We start from the raw sequence: 16,706 nt of genomic DNA on the forward strand, positions 1-16,706 counted from the left end.
GAGGTCCTGAATTATGTTAATTACTATCTTTGAAGTACATTAAACATCTTTTTTTATGGGATTGCCACATTTTTCATATATAAAAGACGTTTATTTATTAATTTATATACTTGAATCTGATTCAATTACATTAAACTACATTATATTACAATTACATCCTCTCTCGCCATTTAATCTCGATTATTATTATTATTATTATTATTATTATTATTATTATTATTATTATTATTATCATTACGTGCCATTAAAAAGCTAATATGTTAAGTTGTGTGCGCCATATCCATATACACTGCGTTTTTGGTATTTTAGAATTTCTCAAAGGCTTTTTTTTGCGTTGTAATTTTCTTTCATTGCTCTAAGTGCCGCTGTTGGTCAGTGTCTGCAGGTTTTTAAAGCTCATTTGTGGATCCTCCTCCACATTCTGACATCATGCATGCAGCAAAATATCTCCTTTTCAGTCTGTCTCAACACAGACGAACAGGCGGACATTGGTTCTCAGCGCAATCCAATAATTCTTCATCATTTTTTCTTTTATATTTCTTCAAATGATTGAACATTGATTGAGATATTAGAAGGTGGATTGTAGCATTTGCATCATGGACGTCCTTTGTTCTCATATCGCCCGGAACACAGGCTCTATCTCTGGTGTTGTTCGACGGCTGACGCGGTTTCTCGTCCTGCTTGTCTTTGTTCTGACCGTTGCGCGCGGGCAGGTCCGTTACTCCATTCCTGAGGAGATGAATAAGGGCTCTGTTGTGGGGAATATCGTTCAGGATCTCGGTTTGGATGTTAAAAGAATGAAATCTGGTCGAGCGCGGATCTTCACGGAGGACAGTCGTGAGTACATCGGTCTAAATGTGGATAAAGGGACTCTGGTAGTGAGAGAGAGGATAGATAGAGAGGAGCTGTGCGCCCAGGTCACTCCATGCTCCTTACATTTCCAGATCATTCTAGAAAACCCGATGGAATTGCATCAGATCGATGTGGAAATATTAGATATTAATGACAATGCGCCTGTTTTTTCAAGGAGAGAAATTGGTTTTCAAATTAGTGAATTAGCTCTACCGGGAGCAAAATCTTCTTTAGACAGCGCTCATGATCCTGATGTGGGTCTTAATGCTCTACAGAGGTACACGCTAAAACCAACAGACCATTTTTCCCTGAAAGAAGTGGCCGGTAATGATGGGCAGAAATATGTAGAAATGGTGTTGCAAACGCCTTTGGATAGAGAGAATCAAGAAGATCATATTTTGACTCTGGTGGCATATGATGGAGGAAATCCTCAGAAATCTGGCACTGTTAAGATAACCGTAACAGTTATGGATGCAAACGATAATTCCCCTGTTTTTAATCTGCCTGTATATCGCGTTTCCCTGCTGGAAAATTCACCCAAGGGCACCTATGTCGCCACAGTAACTGCTACAGATAAAGACAAAGGCACAAACGCTCAGGTGACGTATTCATTTTCTCAAAGCACAGGAAAGAGCTTGAATTTATTTAACATTGACTCTGAGACCGGTGACATCACTGTAAACGGAGATCTAGATTTTGAGAAGTCAAAACATTTTCAGATTAACGTTGAAGCATCAGACAAAGGAGGGCTTACAGATTCCTCCAAAGTGGTGATTGAAGTTACTGATATGAATGATAATGCACCTGTCATAAACTTAATTTCATTTTCTCAAGCGATACCAGAAAACTCCGCCCCGGAGACAGTGATAGCGATGCTGAACGTCAAAGATTTAGATTCAGGGAAAAATGGGCAGGTGAAATGTTCAATAGCTCGCGATGCACCCTTTAAAATCAAATCAACATCTACGAATTTCTTCAGCGTAGTCACTGATCAGCTTTTAGATCGGGAGAAGGTGTCTGAATATAATATAACTATAACAGCTACCGATGAGGGATCTCCCTCTTTATTCACGAGTAAAATCTTAAATATTAAAATATCTGATGTCAATGACAACGCCCCTGTGTTCCAGCGTCAGTCTTACACCGCTTATGTGACGGAAAATAACACACCTGGAGTGTCTATATTTGCAGTCACAGCAAGTGATAAAGACTCGGGTAACAATGCGCGCATTTCGTATTTTCTTGAGGATGTTCTCGTTAACGGAGTTTCAGCCTCCACTTATATTTCAGTTCATGCTGAGAGCGGAGAGATTCTGGCTGTTCGTTCTTTTGATTACGAGCAAACAAAAGAGTTTAATATCCGCGTAAAAGCGCAGGACGGAGGAAACCCACCTCTCAGTAGCAATGTGAGTGTGAAGATCATCATTCAGGACCAGAACGACAACGCGCCTCAGGTTCTGTACCCAGTCCAGACTGGGGGCTCTGTGGTGGCTGAAATGGTGCCTCGCTCAGCAGATGTGGGCTATCTTGTGAGTAAAGTGGTGGCTGTTGATGTGGACTCTGGACAGAACGCCTGGCTCTCATATAAACTGCAGAAAGCCACAGACAGGGCGCTGTTTGAAGTGGGCGCACAGAATGGAGAAATAAGAACTGTGCGCCAAGTGACCGATAAAGATGCCGTGAAGCAGAAGCTCACTGTTGTAGTGGAGGACAACGGGCAGCCCTCTCGTTCTGCTACGGTCAATATTAACGTGGCGGTGGCGGACAGTTTCCCTGAAGTGCTCTCGGAGTTCACTGACTTTACGCACATCAAGGATTACAACGACAACCTGACTTTCTATCTAGTCTTGGCCTTGGCTGTAGTTTCATTCCTCTTTATCGTCTCCACCATCGCCATACTGTCAGTCAAATGCTACAGATGGAGACGTGAGCGGATGTTTTATAAATCAGGTGCCAATCTGCCAGTTATTCCATATTATCCTCCCCTTTACGCAGACGTAGGTGGGACGGGGACTTTACAGCATGTGTATAATTATGAGGTCTGCAGAACGACTGACTCCAGAAAGAGTGATCTGAAATATGCCAGACCTTCCAGTGAGAGCATCATTAGCTTGGACACCAGTGGAACACAGACTCTGACGCATGCGCATAGAGGAAATCTAACCAGTGACTCTGAGGATAAGGTGAGATCTGAAAATTCAGAAACCTTTATGAGGGCCTGTATTCACTAATTAATTATTTCTACATAACAAAACATGGTGACATTATGACATTATGTTAATTTTTTTTTTCACTTTTTATATGTAATTTTCAGTCCCGGAGTCACACTGTAAATTCTGATGATGTAAGTCAACTGAAATGGTTTGAGGAAACCGATTGCCTTAAATGATAAATGAAATTGCCTTCACTTAAAATAAGTCGAATCATTTGATCATCAATGTATTTTGGACTTACATGCTATAACTGTACTAACTCAGTACAACTAAGTAATTGTAAATAAAAATAACTGCAAGGCTAAACTACACTATTTTTATAACAAATTCATATTGCACTGCAGAAAAGAATTGATATCAATAGAGATTCATAACAATATGTTGTCTAGCTTAATATTACTCTGGACTATCTTGCCTAATGCTGCTAGTGTAGCCCACAGTGCACATGTAGTTTCTACAGCATTTAGCCAACTCAAAACCAGACTCAGGGAGCTTGATAACTCAGCTCCCTCAACACTGACTTTCAATGCTTACTGGGTGAAAGGATTTACCAAAAAAAAAATAATAATAATAAAATAGATAACACAGGGAAAGGTAGGCTAGGGAGAATGACAACACACAGAGATGGTAGAGTCAACAAGGTATATGCAAATATATAGTACCAAGAGCCAATAGGACTGGACTGATGTGGGTTTTACTCAAGAAGATTGCTCTGACTGAACATTTATCAAGTGACGCTGAAAAGCCTAACTTAAATTGTAACAAGTTCATTCAACTCAAAAATTCAGTTTCAGCTTGAAATCATCAAAATAAAGTTATGAAACCAGTAGGTTAAGTCCAGATAATTTAAATTAAAACATTCATGCGGTTTATCATAAATCTACTAATACAGAAGAACTCAAGAGCTCAAACACTGAACCAACTCATGTTTTAGCTAAAACCATTTAGAGCATATTCCAGCTGTGCTGAGGAGACTAGATACTCCTGAAGGGCACTGAGACGATTTCATGTGCTTGGCACCCAACACTTTTAATGTAGGTAGTTCTGATTGAGATAAATCTAGCACAAATACATGGAGTAAATAGTCAGTCATTTATTAGAAGTGTTAGTTAGAAGACAGTTACATTTTTAACAGTTTTCAAAAACAACCCATTATTGGCCTGTTTGAATTTGCGCGTAAAGTTAACTTAAAGAAATAGCGAATATATTTAAATGACGTAACCATGACAAAAAAAATGCTTTAAAAAATCTTACTCAAAACGATTGAGTAACCTGTCAACAATTAATTAGTGTGTTAGTTTGAATTTTTCAGTCACTCCCGGTTTCTCTAGTATTTAAGTTGTGTTAATTATTTCATGAAGAAGTGCAGTTCCGATTTACAGTTTGCAGATTTAATTATTTACCTATATAAGCCCGCTACTTCTATTACCACTTTTACTGTCAGTGGATGTATTTGATTTATCTTAAAACCTTTAAGGTTAATCTATCTGAACAGTCTCCATATGAAATGTACTCGTGCTGTGGAGTATTCTTAAAGACTATTTGTTGTTGTAATGTTCTTTCAGTGCTCCAAGTGCCGCTGTTGGTCAGTGCTTACAGGGTTTTGAATCTCATTTGTGGATCCTCCTCCACATTCTGACATCATGCACACAGCAAAGTATCTCCATATCAGATCATGTCTCCAGCGCGCACGCATAGAGGGGCATTACCTTTCAGCACATTCGAATAATATTAGCGCATTTTCATTTCTGATTTGAGTTAATGACCATTAGTTCACATATTTGAAGCTGGACTGAAGTATCTGCAGTGTTAAACATGGACGTCCTTTGTTCTCATATCGCCCGGAACACAGGCTCTATCTCTGGTGTTGTTCGACGGCTGACGCGGTTTCTCGTCCTGCTTGTCTTTGTTCTGACCGTTGCGCGCGGGCAGGTCCGTTACTCCATTCCTGAGGAGATGAATAAGGGCTCTGTTGTGGGGAATATCGTTCAGGATCTCGGTTTGGATGTTAAAAGAATGAAATCAGGTCGAGCGCGGATCTTCACGGAGGACAGTCGTGAGTACATCGGTCTAAATGTGGATAAAGGGACTCTGGTAGTGAGAGAGAGGATAGATAGAGAGGAGCTGTGCGCCCAGGTCACTCCATGCTCCTTACATTTCCAGATCATTCTAGAAAACCCGATGGAGCTGCATAGAATTGATGTAGAAATATTAGATATTAATGATCATGCTCCTGTTTTTGCCAGAAAGGAAATTGATTTCGACATAAGTGAGTCCGCCGTCCCTGGTGCTCGGTTTTCTTTAGACAATGCGCGTGACCCTGATGTAGGTTTAAACGCACTGCAGAGATACACTCTCAATCCAACAGATCATTTCACTTTGAAAGAATTATCTCGCACTGATGGCACCAAGTATGTTGAGATGGTCTTACAGACACCTTTAGACAGAGAAAAACAAGAAGAGCACAAATTAATTCTGACAGCATTTGATGGAGGCTCTCCTCAGAAATCTGGAACAGTTAGAATAACCGTCGTTGTTATTGATGCAAACGACAATCCTCCGGTGTTCAGTCTGCCAGTTTACCGAGTGTCTCTACCAGAAAATTCCTCCAAAAGCAGTACAGTAGTGACTGTAGGTGCTACAGACAAAGATAAAGGAGCTAATGGTGAAGTGACATATTCGTTTTCAAAAAGCACAGGCATAGAAACTCTAGATTTGTTCAATATTGATTCTGATACTGGAGAAATTACAATTAATGGTATATTGGATTATGAAAAATCTAAACAATACGAACTCAATGTTGAGGCTAGAGATGAGGGTGGATTAACGGATGCCTGTAAAGTGCTGGTGGAGATCACTGATGTTAATGACAATGCTCCTGTTATTAGTGTTATCTCTTTTTCCAATCCCATTCCAGAGGACTCCGCCCCGGAGACTGTCATAGCGATGCTCAATATTAAAGATATAGACTCCGGTAAAAACGGACAGGTTAAATGTTCAGTGAATTCAGATTTACCATTTCGCATCAAATCATCCTCCTCTAATTTCTATAGTTTGGTCACTGATCAGTTCTTAGATCGTGAGAAGGTTTCTGAATATAATATAACAATAAGAGCTACTGATGAGGGCTCACCTTCATTCTCTACTAATAAAACACTGCAGCTTAAAATATCTGATGTCAATGACAACGCCCCTGTGTTCCAGCGTCAGTCTTACACCGCTTATGTGATGGAAAATAACACACCTGGAGTGTCTATATTTGCAGTCACAGCAAGTGATAAAGACTCGGGTAACAATGCGCGCATTTCGTATTTTCTTGAGGATGTTCTCGTTAACGGAGTTTCAGCCTCCACTTATATTTCAGTTCATGCTGAGAGCGGAGAGATTCTGGCTGTTCGTTCTTTTGATTACGAGCAAACAAAAGAGTTTCATATCCGCGTAAAAGCGCAGGACGGAGGAAACCCGCCTCTCAGTAGCAATGTGAGTGTGAAGATCATCATTCAGGACCAGAACGACAACGCGCCTCAGGTTCTGTACCCAGTCCAGACTGGGGGCTCTGTGGTGGCTGAAATGGTGCCTCGTTCAGCAGATGTGGGCTATCTCGTGACTAAAGTGGTGGCTGTTGATGTGGACTCTGGACAGAACGCCTGGCTCTCATATAAACTGCAGAAAGCCACAGACAGGGCGCTGTTTGAAGTGGGCGCACAGAATGGAGAAATAAGAACTGTGCGCCAAGTGACCGATAAAGATGCCGTGAAGCAGAAGCTCACTGTTGTAGTGGAGGACAACGGGCAGCCCTCTCGTTCAGCTACGGTCAATATTAACGTGGCGGTGGCGGACAGTTTCCCTGAAGTGCTCTCGGAGTTCACTGACTTTACGCACGACAAGGATTACAACGTCAACCTGACTTTCTATCTAGTCTTGGCCTTGGCTGTAGTTTCATTCCTCTTTATCGTCTCCATCATCGCCATACTGTCAGTCAAATGCTACAGATGGAGACGTGAGCGGATGTTTTATAAATCAGGTGCCAATCTGCCAGTTATTCCATATTATCCTCCCCTTTACGCAGACGTAGGAGGGACGGGGACTTTACAGCATGTGTATAATTATGAGGTCTGCAGAACGACTGACTCCAGAAAGAGTGATCTGAAATATGCCAGACCTTCCAGTGAGAGCATCATTAGCTTGGACACCACTGGAACACAGACACTCACGCATGCGCGCAAGCAGAAACTGAACCATGACTCAGAGAATCAGGTGAGATATGATTATTGAGAGGTTTTAAAGGTCCTGATGAAAAAAAAAATAATAATAATTTAAATTGCAATAAGTCTCACGCTCATATGTTTTTTTTTCTTATTATTTTCTTATTATTTTAACATGTAAATTATGGTCCTACCGTCACAGATATACACATATAAGCGTTTTGGCATTATTATTGCAACTTCTATTAGTGATAGTAGCATATCAATTATCGATTAAAATATCAATGTAAAGCTTTCAGAGCAAAATCCATGTAAAATGTGTTTATACTGGAAAATATTTTCAGAGTATTTGTTGTTGTAATGTTCTTTCAGTGCTCCAAGTGCCGCTGTTGGTCAGTGCGTACAGGGTTTGGTTTCTCATTTGTGGATCCTCCTCCACATTCTGACATCATGCACACAGCAAAGTATCTCCATTTCAGATCATGTCTCCAGCGCGCACGCATAGATGGGCATTACCTTTCAGCACATTCGAATAATATTAGCGCATTTTCATTTCTGATTTGAATCAATGACCATTAGTTCACATATTTGAAGCTGGACTAAAGTATCTGCAGTGTTAAACATGGACGTCCTTTGTTCTCATATCGCCCGGAACACAGGCTCTATCTCTGGTGTTGTTCGACGGCTGACGCGGTTTCTCGTCCTGCTTGTCTTTGTTCTGACCGTTGCGCGCGGGCAGGTCCGTTACTCCATTCCTGAGGAGATGAATAAGGGCTCTGTTGTGGGGAATATCGTTCAGGATCTCGGTTTGGATGTTAAAAGAATGAAATCAGGTCGAGCGCGGATCTTCACGGAGGACAGTCGTGAGTACATCGGTCTAAATGTGGATAAAGGGACTCTGGTAGTGAGAGAGAGGATAGATAGAGAGGAGCTGTGCGCCCAGGTCACTCCATGCTCCTTACATTTCCAGATCATTCTAGAAAACCCGATGGAGCTGCATAGAATTGATGTAGAAATCTTAGATATTAATGATCATGCTCCTGTTTTTGCAAGAAAGGAAATTCATTTTGATATAAGAGAGTCCGCCGTCCCTGGTGCTCGGTTTTCTTTAGACAATGCGCGTGACCCTGATGTAGGTTTAAACGCACTGCAGAGATACACTCTCAATCCAACAGATCATTTCACTTTGAAAGAATTATCTCGTAATGATGGAACAAAGTATGTTGAGATGGTCTTACAAACACCTTTAGACAGAGAACAACAAGAAGAGCACAAATTAATTCTGACAGCATTTGATGGAGGCTCTCCTCAGAAATCTGGAACAGTTAGAATAACCGTCGTTGTTATTGATGCAAACGACAATCATCCTGTATTCAGTCAGCCAGTTTACCGAGTGTCTCTGCCAGAAAATACCGAAAAAGGAAGAACACTGGTGATCGTAAGTGCTGCAGACAAAGATAAAGGGTCTAACGGTGAAGTGACATATTCATTTTCTCAAAGCACCGGAATTGAAGCCCTAAATTTGTTCTGTATCGATTCTAATACAGGGGAAATAAAAGTCAACGCTCTGTTGGATTATGAAAAATCTAAGCAGTACGAACTGAATATCGAAGCTATAGATAACGGTGGACTAACTGATACCAGTAAAGTGCTGGTGGAGATCACTGATGTTAATGACAATGCTCCTGTTATCAGTGTTATCTCTTTTTCCAATCCCATCCCAGAGGACTCCGCCCCGGAGACTGTCATAGCGATGCTCAATATTAAAGATATAGACTCCGGTAAAAACGGACAGGTTAAATGTTCAGTGAATTCAGATTTACCATTTCGCATCAAATCATCCTCCTCTAATTTCTATAGTTTGGTCACTGATCAGTTCTTGGATCGTGAGAAGGTTTCTGAATATAATATAACAATAAGAGCTACTGATGAGGGCTCACCTTCATTCTCTACTAATAAAACACTGCAGCTTAAAATATCTGATGTCAACGACAACGCCCCTGTGTTCCAGCGTCAGTTTTACACCGCTTATGTGATGGAAAATAACACACCTGGAGTGTCTATATTTGCAGTCACAGCAAGTGATAAAGACTCGGGTAACAATGCGCGCATTTCGTATTTTCTTGAGGATGTTCTCGTTAACGGAGTTTCAGCCTCCACTTATATTTCAGTTCATACTGAGAGCGGAGAGATTCTGGCTGTTCGTTCTTTTGATTACGAGCAAACAAAAGAGTTCAATATCCGCGTAAAAGCGCAGGACGGAGGAAACCCGCCTCTCAGTAGCAATGTGAGTGTGAAGATCATCATTCAGGACCAGAACGACAACGCGCCTCAGGTTCTGTACCCAGTCCAGACTGGGGGTTCTGTGGTGGCTGAAATGGTGCCTCGTTCAGCAGATGTGGGCTATCTTGTGAGTAAAGTGGTGGCTGTTGATGTGGACTCTGGACAGAACGCCTGGCTCTCATATAAACTGCAGAAAGCCACAGACAGGGCGCTGTTTGAAGTGGGCGCACAGAATGGAGAAATAAGAACTGTGCGCCAAGTGACCGATAAAGATGCCGTGAAGCAGAAGCTCACTGTTGTAGTGGAGGACAACGGGCAGCCCTCTCGTTCAGCTACGGTCAATATTAACGTGGCGGTGGCGGACAGTTTCCCTGAAGTGCTCTCGGAGTTCACTGACTTTACGCACATCAAGGATTACAACGACAACCTGACTTTCTATCTAGTCTTGGCCTTGGCTGTAGTTTCATTCCTCTTTATCGTCTCCATCATCGCCATACTGTCAGTCAAATGCTACAGATGGAGACGTGAGCGGATGTTTTATAAATCCGGTGCCAATCTGCCAGTTATTCCATATTATCCTCCCCTTTACGCAGACGTAGGAGGGACGGGGACTTTACAGCATGTGTATAATTACGAGGTCTGCAGAACGACTGACTCCAGGAAGAGTGATCTGAAATACGCCAGACCTTCCAGTGAGAGCATCATTAGCTTGGACACCAGTGGAACACAGACTCTCACGCATGTGCAGAAGCAAAAACTGAACCATGATTCAGAGGATCAGGTGAGATTTAGTAACTAGCAAACGTTTTAGAGCTGCTCCAGTGAATTTAACACTATTTTGGCTCAGTATAGCAGTGAGGTGTTTGGCAGTATGGCTATATTTCACATCGAGTGAGGATGTACTGTTTATTTATTTTTCATTCATTCATTCCATTACTTCTTCTTCTTAATCTTCTTCTTCTTCTTCTTCTATTATTATTATTATTATTATTATTATTATTATTATTATTATTATTATTATCATCATTATTATGCTAAACTGTTGGCTTTTTCAAAGACAAAATAATTATTATTTTTAGATATTATTTTAAATGTAATACTTTGAGCTGTCTATCAGTTCCATCATTGTTAATTTCAGATATATCCACAAATTTTGTTTTTCGTTGTAATGTTCTTTCGGTGCTCTAAGTGCCGCTGTAGGTCAGTGTGTACAGGGTTTTGAAGCTTATTAGTGGATCCTCCTCCACATTCTGACATCATGCGTACAGCAAAATTGTTCGTCATTTCAGATTGATGCTCCAGTGTGCGCGCAGATGCGACAATTACGTGCTACTATATTCATTTTTATAAGCGTTTTTCACGTAATCGAAACTGGATTGTACAATTTGCATCATGGACGTCCTTTGTTCTCATATCGCCCGGAACACAGGCTCTATCTCTGGTGTTGTTCGACGGCTGACGCGGTTTCTCGTCCTGCTTGTCTTTGTTCTGACCGTTGCGCGCGGGCAGGTCCGTTACTCCATTCCTGAGGAGATGAATAAGGGCTCTGTTGTGGGGAATATTGTTCAGGATCTCGGTTTGGATGTTAAAAGATTGAAATCTGGTCGATCGCGGATCTTCACGGAGGACAGTCGTGAGTACATCGGTCTAAATGTGGATAAAGGGACTCTGGTAGTGAGAGAGAGGATAGATAGAGAGGAGCTGTGCGCCCAGGTCACTCCATGCTCCTTACATTTCCAGATCATTCTAGAAAACCCGATGGAGCTGCATAGAATTGATGTAGAAATCTTAGATATTAATGATCATGCTCCTGTTTTTGATAGGAAAGACATCAGTATTGAAATTAAGGAATCTATGGTCTCAGGTTCGCGGTTTTCGTTGGAAATTGCGCATGATCCAGACGTAGGGCAGAATACACTGCAGAGATACACTCTTAATCCAACAGATCATTTCACTTTGAAAGAATTAACTCATAGTGATGGCACCAAGTATGTTGAGATGGTCTTACAGACACCTTTAGACAGAGAACAACAAGAAGAGCACAAATTAATTCTGACAGCATTTGATGGAGGCTCTCCTCAGAAATCTGGAACAGTTAAAATAACCGTCGTTGTTATTGATGCAAACGACAATCCTCCCGTGTTCAGTCAGCCAGTTTACCGAGTGTCTCTGCCAGAAAATGCTCCTAAGAGCAGTCTATTAGTGATTGTGCATGCTACAGACAAAGACAAAGGAGCTAATGGTGAAGTCACGTATTCGTTTTCACAGAGCACTAGAAAAGCTATGGAATTTTTCTCCATAGATCCAAACACAGGAGACATTCGCGTAAATGGTCTGCTAGATTTTGAAAAATCCAAACAGTACGACCTGAATGTCGAAGCTATGGATAACGGTGGACTAACTGATACCAGTAAAGTGCTGGTGGAGATCACTGATGTTAATGACAATGCTCCTGTTATCAGTGTTATCTCTTTTTCCAATCCCATCCCAGAGGACTCGGCCCCGGAGACTGTCATAGCGATGCTCAATATTAAAGATATAGACTCCGGTAAAAACGGACAGGTTAAATGTTCAGTGAATTCAGATTTACCATTTCGCATCAAATCATCCTCCTCTAATTTCTATAGTTTGGTCTCTGATCAGTTCTTAGATCGTGAGAAGGTTTCTGAATATAATATAACAATAAGAGCTACTGATGAGGGCTCACCTTCATTCTCTACTAATAAAACACTGCAGCTTAAAATATCTGATGTCAATGACAACGCCCCTGTGTTCCAGCGTCAGTCTTACACCGCTTATGTGACGGAAAATAACACACCTGGAGTGTCTATATTTGCAGTCACAGCAAGTGATAAAGACTCGGGTAACAATGCGCGCATTTCATATTTTCTTGAGGATGTTCTCGTTAACGGAGTTTCAGCCTCCACTTATATTTCAGTTCATACTGAAAGCGGAGAGATTCTGGCTGTTCGTTCTTTTGATTACGAGCAAACAAAAGAGTTCAATATCCGCGTAAAAGCGCAGGACGGAGGAAACCCGCCTCTCAGTAGCAATGTGAGTGTGAAGATCATCATTCAGGACCAGAACGACAACGCGCCTCAGGTTCTGTACCCAGTCCAGACTGGGGGCTCTGTGGTGGCTGAAATGGTGCCTCGTTCAGCAGATGTGGGCTATCTCGTGAGTAAAGTGGTGGCTGTTGATGTGGACTCTGAACAGAACGCCTGGCTCTCATATAAACTGCAGAAAGCCACAGACAGGGTGCTGTTTGAAGTGGGCGCACAGAATGGAGAAATAAGAACTGTGCGCCAAGTGACCGATAAAGATGCCGTGAAGCAGAAGCTCACTGTTGTAGTGGAGGACAACGGGCAGCCCTCTCGTTCAGCTACGGTCAATATTAACGTGGCGGTGGCCGACAGTTTCCCTGAAGTGCTCTCGGAGTTCACTGACTTTACGCAGGACAAGGATTACAACGATAACCTGACTTTCTATCTAGTCTTGGCCTTGGCTGTAGTTTCATTCCTCTTTATCGTCTCCATCATCGCCATACTGTCAGTCAAATGCTACAGATGGAGACGTGAGCGGATGTTTTATAAATCCGGTGCCAATCTGCCAGTTATTCCATATTATCCTCCCCTTTACGCAGACGTAGGAGGGACGGGGACTTTACAGCATGTGTATAATTATGAGGTTTGCAGAACGACTGACTCCAGAAAGAGTGATCTGAAATACGCCAGACCTTCCAGCGAGAGCATCATTAGCTTGGACACCAGTGGAACACAGACTCTCACGCATGTGCAGAAGCAAAAACTGAACCATGATTCAGAGGATCAGGTGAGATTTAGTAACTAGCAAACGTTTTAGAGCTGCTCCAGTGAATTTAACACTATTTTGGCTCAGTATAGCAGTGAGGTGTTTGGCAGTATGGCTATATTTCACATCGAGTGAGGATGTACTGTTTATTTATTTTTCATTCATTCATTCATTCATTCATTCATTCATTCATTCATTCATTCATTCATGCATTCATTAAGTAATTAATTAATTAATTAATTGATTAATTGATTAATTGATTAATTCGTTCGTTCGTTCGTTCCATTACTAGTGCCTCTTAATCTTCTTATTATTATTATTATTATTATTATTATTATTATCATTATTATTATTATCATTATTATCATTATTATTATTATTATTATTATGCTAAACTGTTGGCTTTTTCAAAGACAAAATAATTATTATTTTTAGATATTATTTTAAATGTAATACTTTGAGCTGTCTATCAGTTCCATCATTGTTAATTTCAGATATATCCACAAATTTTGTTTTTCGTTGTAATGTTCTTTCAGTGCTCTAAGTGCCGCTGTAGGTCAGTGTGTACAGGGTTTTGAAGCTTATTAGTGGATCCTCCTCCACATTCTGACATCATGCGTACAGCAAAATTGTTCTTCATTTCAGATTGATGCTCCAGTGTGCGCGCAGATGCGACAATTACGTGCTACTATATTCATTTTTATAAGCGTTTTTCACATAATCGAAACTGGATTGTACAATTTGCATCATGGACGTCCTTTGTTCTCATATCGCCCGGAACACAGGCTCTATCTCTGGTGTTGTTCGACGGCTGATGCGGTTTCTCGTCCTGCTTGTCTTTGTTCTGACCGTTGCGCGCGGGCAGGTCCGTTACTCCATTCCTGAGGAGATGAATAAGGGCTCTGTTGTGGGGAATATTGTTCAGGATCTCGGTTTGGATGTTAAAAGATTGAAATCAGGTCGAGCGCGGATCTTCACAGAGGACAGTCGTGAGTACATCGGTCTAAATGTGGATAAAGGGACTCTGGTAGTGAGAGAGAGGATAGATAGAGAGGAGCTGTGCGCCCAGGTCACTCCATGCTCCTTACATTTCCAGATCATTCTAGAAAACCCGATGGAGCTGCATAGAATTGATGTAGAAATCTTAGATATTAATGATCATGCTCCTGTTTTTGATAGGAAAGACATCAGTATTGAAATTAAGGAATCTATGGTCTCAGGTTCACTGTTTTCATTGGAAAGTGCGCATGATCCAGACGTAGGGCAGAATACACTGCAGAGATACACTCTTAATCCAACAGATCATTTCACTTTGAAAGAATTATCTCGTAATGATGGCACGAAGTACGTTGAGATGGAGTTAAAAACGTCTTTAGACAGAGAGCAACAAGAAGAGCACAAATTAATTCTGACAGCATTTGATGGAGGCTCTCCTCAGAAATCTGGAACAGTTAGAATAACCGTCATTGTTATTGATGCAAACGACAATCCTCCCGTGTTCAGTCAGCCAGTTTACCGAGTGTCTTTGCCAGAAAATGTTCCCAAGAACAGTAAAGCAGTGACTGTAAGAGCTACGGACAAAGATAAAGGCTCTAACGGTGAGGTCACATATTCATTTTCACAGAGCACCGGAAAAGCCATAGAGTTTTTCACCATAGATCCAAACACAGGAGACATTCGAATAAATGATATCTTAGATTATGAAAAATCCAAACAGTACGAACTGAATGTCAAAGCAATGGATAAGGACGGGTTAACTGATACCAGTAAAGTGCTGGTGGAGATCACTGATGTTAATGACAATGCTCCTGTTATCAGTGTTATCTCTTTTTCCAATCCCATCCCAGAGGACTCGGCCCCGGAGACTGTCATAGCGATGCTCAATATTAAAGATATAGACTCCGGTAAAAACGGACAGGTTAAATGTTCAGTGAATTCAGATTTACCATTTCGCATCAAATCATCCTCCTCTAATTTCTATAGTTTGGTCACTGATCAGTTCTTAGATCGTGAGAAGGTTTCTGAATATAATATAACAATAAGAGCTACTGATGAGGGATCACCTTCATTCTCTACTAATAAAACACTGCAGCTTAAAATATCTGATGTCAATGACAACGCCCCTGTGTTCCAGCGTCAGTCTTACACCGCTTATGTGACGGAAAATAACACACCTGGAGTGTCTATATTTGCAGTCACAGCAAGTGACAAAGACTCGGGTAACAATGCGCGCATTTCGTATTTTCTTGAGGATGTTCTCGTTAACGGAGTTTCAGCCTCCACTTATATTTCAGTTCATGCTGAGAGCGGAGAGATTCTGGCTGTTCGTTCTTTTGATTACGAGCAAACAAAAGAGTTCATTATCCGCGTAAAAGCGCAGGACGGAGGAAACCCGCCTCTCAGTAGCAATGTGAGTGTGAAGATCATCATTCAGGACCAGAACGACAACGCGCCTCAGGTTCTGTACCCAGTCCAGACTGGGGGCTCTGTGGTGGCTGAAATGGTGCCTCGTTCAGCAGATGTGGGCTATCTTGTGAGTAAAGTGGTGGCTGTTGATGTGGACTCTGGACAGAACGCCTGGCTCTCATATAAACTGCAGAAAGCCACAGACAGGGCGCTGTTTGAAGTGGGCGCACAGAATGGAGAAATAAGAACTGTGCGCCAAGTGACCGATAAAGATGCCGTGAAGCAGAAGCTCACTGTTGTAGTGGAGGACAACGGGCAGCCCTCTCGTTCAGCTACGGTCAATATTAACGTGGCGGTGGCGGACAGTTTCCCTGAAGTGCTCTCGGAGTTCACTGACTTTACGCACGACAAGGATTACAACGACAATCTGACTTTCTATCTAGTCTTGGCCTTGGCTGTAGTTTCATTCCTCTTTATCGTCTCCATCATCGCCATACTGTCAGTCAAATGCTACAGATGGAGACGTGAGCGGATGTTTTATAAATCAGGTGCCAATCTGCCAGTTATTCCATATTACCCTCCCCTTTACGCAGACGTAGGAGGGATGGGGACTTTAAAGCAAGCGTTTAATTACGAGATGTGTGGGACAGCTGACTCTAGAAAGAGCGATATGAAGTACGTCAGGCCAGGCAATCAGAGCATCATTAGCCTGGACGCAAGTGGAACTCAAACGCTGCTGCACGTGCAAGAGCATAATCAGTCACTTGGAGACTCTAAGAATCAGGTGAGGTTGTATCCGTGAAATCACTGACTTTAGACTACTCTATTTTATCTGTCTATCTATCCACCTGTCGTCTTCCGTTTGCTTTTCTTTCTCAGAGAGCTGGAAACTGCAATACTGGTGTCAATGCGGTGTCAATTTAACTAGATCAAGTTT

General features: G+C 41.7%; 3 protein-coding genes across 18 annotated transcripts in view; all 3 read left to right on the forward strand.

The window, feature by feature from the left end:
- The window catches only part of LOC108438832 (protocadherin gamma-A11-like), a 159,182-nt gene that overhangs the window by 98,514 nt on the left and 43,962 nt on the right, over positions 1-16,706 (forward strand). The window contains exons 1-2 of one of the 16 annotated variants that reach the window (XM_037543002.1): positions 549-596; positions 4,881-7,322. The exons of 12 other annotated variants lie outside the window; for them this stretch is intronic. In XM_037543002.1, the coding sequence (XP_037398899.1) occupies positions 4,881-7,322 (2,442 nt within the window). In that variant the 5' untranslated portion in view covers positions 549-596. Of the gene's footprint in view, positions 1-508; positions 3,036-4,633; positions 7,323-13,928; positions 16,554-16,706 lie in introns of those variants that run through there. 3 more of the 16 variants (XM_037543003.1, XM_037543001.1, XM_037543000.1) reach the window with 3 other exon arrangements.
- LOC119264400 (protocadherin gamma-A11-like) lies at positions 7,684-10,444 on the forward strand. The gene has a single exon (XM_037543017.1). The coding sequence runs from the start codon at positions 7,893-7,895 to the stop codon at positions 10,350-10,352; it is 2,460 nt and encodes an 819-aa protein (XP_037398914.1). The 5' UTR covers positions 7,684-7,892; the 3' UTR covers positions 10,353-10,444.
- LOC108438834 (protocadherin gamma-A11-like) lies at positions 10,715-13,494 on the forward strand. The gene has a single exon (XM_017716909.2). It carries the CDS (start codon positions 10,946-10,948, stop codon positions 13,400-13,402), a length of 2,457 nt encoding a protein of 818 aa, XP_017572398.1. The 5' UTR covers positions 10,715-10,945; the 3' UTR covers positions 13,403-13,494.

Source organism: Pygocentrus nattereri, chromosome 11 (assembly GCF_015220715.1).
Source record: "Pygocentrus nattereri isolate fPygNat1 chromosome 11, fPygNat1.pri, whole genome shotgun sequence".
Taxonomy (NCBI): domain Eukaryota; kingdom Metazoa; phylum Chordata; class Actinopteri; order Characiformes; family Serrasalmidae; genus Pygocentrus; species Pygocentrus nattereri.